Source organism: Theobroma cacao, chromosome 4, assembly GCF_000208745.1.
Source record: "Theobroma cacao cultivar B97-61/B2 chromosome 4, Criollo_cocoa_genome_V2, whole genome shotgun sequence".
In the NCBI taxonomy this organism is placed as follows: Eukaryota; Viridiplantae; Streptophyta; class Magnoliopsida; order Malvales; family Malvaceae; genus Theobroma; species Theobroma cacao.
Window position 1 is genome coordinate 12384915 of NC_030853.1, and position 6528 is coordinate 12391442.

The 6528-nt window shown below is 31.1% G+C and overlaps 1 protein-coding gene across 1 annotated transcript; it reads left to right on the forward strand.

Annotated features, from left to right (window-relative positions):
- Positions 3152 to 4994, forward strand: LOC18601430 (putative pentatricopeptide repeat-containing protein At3g28640). Its single transcript, XM_007032361.2, has one exon. The coding sequence runs from the start codon at positions 3228 to 3230 to the stop codon at positions 4725 to 4727; it is 1500 nt and encodes a 499-aa protein (XP_007032423.2). The 5' UTR covers positions 3152 to 3227; the 3' UTR covers positions 4728 to 4994.

Sequence of the window (6528 nt, forward strand, 5' to 3'; positions counted from 1 at the left end):
AAATGAAGGGTTATATCTAGTTGAAGTGAAATTAAATCTATATTCCAAATAAGTGCAAAAGAATATCTATATTTGATGAAGAATCCCAAATTTATTTCTAAATATAATAATTTCATAGAGAATTATCATTTTAAATATAAATGAGCAGATAATTCAAAATCAATAAAAGTAATCCCATTAGAAAAACGTATCTTTGGATCACCACTCAAAGTTTTGATAGATTCATTTGATTTTCAAAATTTTGACCAAATTCGTATTTATTTTTCGACAACTCGAAAATTCATTAAGATTCATGCTTATCTAAAAAATAGGACTATCAATCAACACATTGTAGTGTCAATTGAAAGCACCTAATCGATACTCTGTCTCAAATTTTAATGAAAATCTCACTTAATTTAAGAAAAATGGAATTTTAAATTTATCCGCCTAAGGTACAAAATTTAGTATTTACATCTTAGAAAAAATCATTTATAAATCTTGTGTTCTTTATATTTACAAACCAATTATTTAACAAAATAAGCCATTTTTTATTACAATTATATCTTTTATTTCCTTAATATTTCGAAAGATTATATATATTATTTTCAACTTCAATGGGTTAAAATATAAAAGAATTAATATTTTTGCAATACTTTTATAGTATACCTCAAGACATAGTTATCTTAAAAGGATGGGATAATGACCCGTTCAAGGTTTCAAGGGAGCGTTTGGTTTAGAAAAAGTAGAAGACATTCCTTGCAATTTAAATGGCAATGAGAAGAAATGTGATTGCAAAGGAAAAGTGATTGCAATCAATTAAGAGAATGTCATTCCTTCACCTCAACAAAGGAATGTTACTTTTCCTCAAATTAGGAAAAGTTAAAATTTTTTTTTCTAAATTATCCTTAACTTCTTTGTCTTTCTTCTTCCTCTTCTTTTTTCTTCTTCTACCTTTCTTTAAGTCGATTGTTGCTAGAAAAAATGGGTGTAAGGAAGATGGTGAGAAAATAAAAGAAAAGAGAGAAAAAGAAGAAGAACGAAAAAAAATGTCTGTTTTTTCTGGAGAAAAATTTGTGTTTTTATGATGAAAATTGAGAAAGAAACACTTTAAACGGTTTAGAATCAGAAAAATTTACTAAAGAATTAAGAAGATTTGAGAAGAAGAGGTATTTGGTTGTCATGGTTATGAAAGAAAGGAAAATGTTAACCATGCACATCTATCAATAGATTACGTTCAAACTTTTGGACGCAGATATCTATCTATCGATAGATAGTGTGATCTATGTATATATATATTTTTGGATAATTTTTTAATTATTCATGTGATAATTTTAAGCATTATTATTTTTATTTTTTACAAGTTTAAGGTAAAAATTAATATTTAGTAAATTTATATATTTTAATATTTTAATATTATGTTATTTTTGTCATGTTGTTATTTATTATTTTAATGAATAAAGTTGAAAAGTTAAAATTTTACATTCAAAAATATAAATTTATTCAATTTTATATTTTTATATATAAGAGTAATTTTGTAAATTTACACTACATTCCTGGTAGAGCGTTTTCAAACCAAACACTACAATGTAATCTTCCCAGCAATCACATTTTTTGTAATCATCACTTTCTCATATTATATTAAACACTGCAAAGTTATCTTTTCAGCAATCACATTCCTAACAACATATCAAACTCAACCTAAGTCTTGGATTAATGGTTCTGCAATCATCATTTTTCCATATTATACTAAATGCTGTAAAGTTATCTTTTCAGTAATCATAATCCCAACAACATACCAAACACAACCTAACTCTTGGATTAATGGTTCATTAGTTGGGTTATAGGAGTTAATGTTGAGTTAATAAAAATATGCTAATATATTATAAAATAAATTATAGATTAAAGATATTCTGCATAATTATCTAAACAAAAAAATTATATATATAAAACTAAAAAATATTCATTATCATTTAAAAAATTACAAAGAAAGCAAGCTTACTATGATTTTTTTTTGCTTTTTAATTTGTATAATGCACTTTTATGTTTTATTTATTAACTTTTTTTAAGAATAACATTTTTTAAATGAAAAATATGAAAATTTAAATAATTAATATGCAAAAATTAAGTTAGATTTTATTTTAAATGACTCGAATCAGTAACAAATCCGACGAATCATTAATTCTTATATAAACCCGACAAATTAAAGTAAAATTTTTCAAATCAATTACATAAATAATCCAATTAAAAAATTGACTCCAATAAAAGATCTAAGTCATCAAATCAACCCCATCCAACCTCCATGTCTAATAAGTATGCCTTAGGAGACTTCAAGATCTCGCCACTGCTCCCATTCTAAATCCTTGCCTAGACACTATTTCTAACAAAAATTTCTTTGAAAGTTGCTCATTAGAAAAAAAAAACATAATACTCAAAAAGGCCTCTTAATTATTTAAAAAAATTTGAATAAGTCTCATTCACATTTTTTTATGACGTTCAATCAAATTTTTATATTTTTGTTTTAGATTAAATAAATCCTTATGACTAATAATTAGTTAATTATTATTAATCAAAATATTACTTGTCATTTTATATCTACATGACACTGACATGACATTAATGTGAAGGTGAAAAATACTATATGATCATGTTATTATACTATATTAGCATACTATATCATCATCAATTATAATATGTCTACATGTCATATTATTATCAATTATGACATGTAAGCATTTTAAGTCAATACGAAAGTGGCACGTGACATAAAATGATCAATGATATTTTAACTAAATCAATCACTAGTAATAAGGGGTTATTTAATTCAAAATAAAAGTATAAGATTTTATTTGAGTTAAAATAAAAATATAAAAATTTGATTAAATATAATAAAAATATAAAAATTTATTTCAATTTTTTAGATATTATGTAAGAAAAAGCTCTGTAAAATCTGATTGATAGATAAATATAACTTGGTGGTGCTTTTAGTTAATTTTGGTTGCACTTTTTAGCTGAGAAACATATTGATTTCTTTGAGAAATTAAAGTATAAACTTGTAAAATTTTTAAACTCCAGTTTTCATTTCAGATTAATCTTGGAATTAATGACCTTTGTAAAGTGAAATATACTAGTAGCAATTGTTTTCTGTTGAACATTCTTCCAGGCTTCCAACAGACGCGCCACCCCCAGATTCAAATATGACGAACCCCGGAATCCCACCTTGCCCTTTCTCATGATTCACCCCCGCAAGCATGAGCCACCACCACAGCACCACCACCCAATGCTGGACGCGGTGCTTAACCCTCTTACAACGCTGCACCAAAGCATCTCAAATCGAGCCCATCCACGCCCTTTTAATCACCCAAGGCCTTCACCGAAATCCCTGTATCATCAGCAAACTAATCTCCTTCCTTTCCTCTCCCCCACCTAACCTCCACTACTCTTCCCTCCTCTTCAACCAACTCCACAAATCCACCTTATTCATCTACAACACTCTCATTAAAGCCCACTCTAACAGCCCTCACCCTCAAACTTCCTTTCATTACTTCAACCACCTTTTAGAAGAAGAAACTATAAGACCCAATTGCCAAACCCTTAACTTTATTCTTGTTTCTTGTGCAAAAACTTGTTCTTTGCGTTCAGGAAAGCAAATCCAAAACTGGGTATTTAAGAATGGAATGTTTTCATCTGATTCTTATGTTCAAACTGGGGTTATAAGGCTTTATGTTGAAGCCAGGCTATGGGTTGATGCTAGGAAAGTGTTTGATGAAATTGCTTACGTTGATGTTGTTAAGTGGAATGTGCTTATGAGTGGGTTAGCACGGTGCCGTTTAGGGGCTCAAGCTTTGAGTGTGTTTAAGGAAATGTTGGTTTTCGGGATCCAGCCTGATGAGTTTTGTTTGACGACGGCTTTGACAGCTTGTGCACAAAATGGGAGTCTTCGGGAAGGAAAATGGATTCATGAGTATTTGAGGAAAAGGGAAAAATGTTTGGAACTTGATGTGTTTATTGGTACAGCGCTTGTTGATATGTATGCGAAGTGTGGATGTTTAGACTTGGCCGTGGAAGTTTTTGAAGGGATGAGTAAAAGGAATGTTTATTCATGGGCAGCTATGATTGGAGGTTTTGCTGTCCATGGTCATGCAAGGAAAGCTATTCATTGTTTTGAAAGGATGCAAAATGATGGGATTAGGCCTGACGGGGTTGTTCTTCTTGGGGTTTTAACTGCGTGTACTCATGCAGGGTTGGTTGAGGAAGCCTTATTTCTGTTGAATAACATGGAAGGTCAATATAGGATTGTACCTAAACATGAACATTATAGCTGTGTGGTGGACTTGCTCTGCAGGACAGGTAAATTTGATGAAGCTCTAAAGCTCATAAGAAGAATGCCTATGAGACCACTTGCTTCGGTCTGGGGTGCTTTATTGAATAGTTGTCGCATTTATAACAATGTTCAGCTTGCTGAGCTTGCTGTTAAAGAGCTTCTAGAGCTGGAAGATTGTGATGGGGATGAAGAAGATGCAGCCCTTGTGCAGTTATCTAACATTTACTTTAGTGCTCAGAAAAGTGAAGATGGTCATAGGATCCGTAGGATGATTGGTGATAGAGGGCTCAAGAAGGCACCAGGATGCAGTATGATAGAGGTCGATGGTAGGATGACTGAATTTGTTTCAGGTGATATATCGCATCCACTCCATTCTCAAATACATACCATATTGAGGTTACTCTTTCCTGAGGACCCTGGCACCTAGAAGACTGTATGGGCCATATACTTTGGCAACAGTGTTTGCACATTGCAAATCCACAAGTAGTTTATCAGTATAACCTTGTAAAAATTCCTCCCACGGATGCTAATTAATCCAGTGAGGTTGAGCACTTGCTGGTCCATAATTAACAACCTCTTTCTCTTTCTACCATCGAATTTTATCAGAGATGGTAGCAGTAGTCTATGGGCCAGGCTGTGGGAATTTGTGTTTTCTCCAAATTGTTATCAGAGAATTAAAGAGAGCCTTTCTTGCTAAATATGTATTTAATATCACTAGTATTCTTTTAGCAGTCACTTTCTTGTTTGTTTGCTAACGTGATTGTTTATCAGTTCAATGTTTTCTTACCCTGTAAATCGAGCAACGCAATGGCCATATTCGCAGCTCAGGACCGTAGTGTGCTCTGACATCTTCATTAGAAGAAAGTTTGCTCTGTCAGTTAATTACATAGAGTTAAAGATGACAGCAAAACTTTGCAGAACAAGCTGAAACAGAATCCTGTTGAGGTAATCTGCCAGCATGTGCTTTGCCAATGAATATGTTGCGTTACTAACCATATGATCTAAGATCTAATCTAGACAGATATAAGTGATGCAGGGAGTAGACCTCCATCAGTATGGAATGGAAGGGAAGCCTTTTGTTTTGCCCGCGCACGCAATTTTACTTTTGAGCTCTCCCGTTGGATTGGATTCTCCAACATTGTGATAACAAGGCCCATGAGGTCTTGAATCTTAATCCGCAATAGGAAAAATTCCAACTATTAAGTTAAGACTAAGTTGGAAAGATGCCAACTAGTACTTCTATTGTAGCATACCTAAGTGGGTTGTTAGTGCAAGGTTGGTTTTTTTTTTAGGGCTATATTTTATCCAATTAATTAATTGAACTTATGTTTGTCCTTGACTACTTAACAAAGATTTAATGCTTGTCACTTTTTTCATTTTTCTGTCAAATTTCCACGTGGTTTCTTCGAAAAAAAAAAGAAATAAGAAAAAGAAGAATATTAAAAATTTCTTTCTTTGGTTGAATCTTTCTTTCACAACACAATGAGGACAAAGGATAAAAAACAAAAAACAAACCATCGGCCGCCAGTAGCATTTTCCCATTGCATCCCAACCAAAACAAAATCAGAGCCGCCAACTTGGTCGTCAACCACGATGGTCCCCACCCAAACATTTTCACGACTTAAGATGAACTTGTGGGGAGTGGGATCATTAAATTCTTCATAATTATGTTAATCCACACACTTCTAATTAGTTCGGAAAATTTAAGTAAAAAAAAAAAAACATTTGGTCAACCTTGAAAATCTTGCTCTCATAATGAATAAGAAAAATAGTTGATTGTAATATGTTTTCCACGATGATTATTAGAATACCTCTAATTAGTTGCAATATTAAAAACATAATTGATTTAGACTTAGAAAGACACTATCAATTAAGATTTTATTTGATTTCAAAGCATAATTTAATATCGATTCCCTTTTAAGGACGTCAACAGGCTAGCTTGATACGAATATTTACAAGGATGATGTAGTTTTGATTTAAATTAATATTTTTTTTATATAAAAAATATAAAATTCATATATTTTATATTCATATTTGAATTACATTTAGATAAAATTTTTAATACTCATCTCAAGTTTGGGCAAATTTCGAATATAACTTTTAACTCTCTTCATAAAAAAATAATATTAAAATCTCTTAAAACTACCATATCAATTTTTAGTACAAATAAATCTTAAAAAATAATGTTTGTGGTCAAATAAATGAGTAAAAAGTCTAAAGTTTGGGAA

Excerpts from the sequence above, each read along its gene's own strand:
- LOC18601430 (XM_007032361.2), top strand. The coding sequence starts at position 3,228 with ATGAGCCACCACCACAGCACCACCACCCAATGCTGGACGCGGTGCTTA.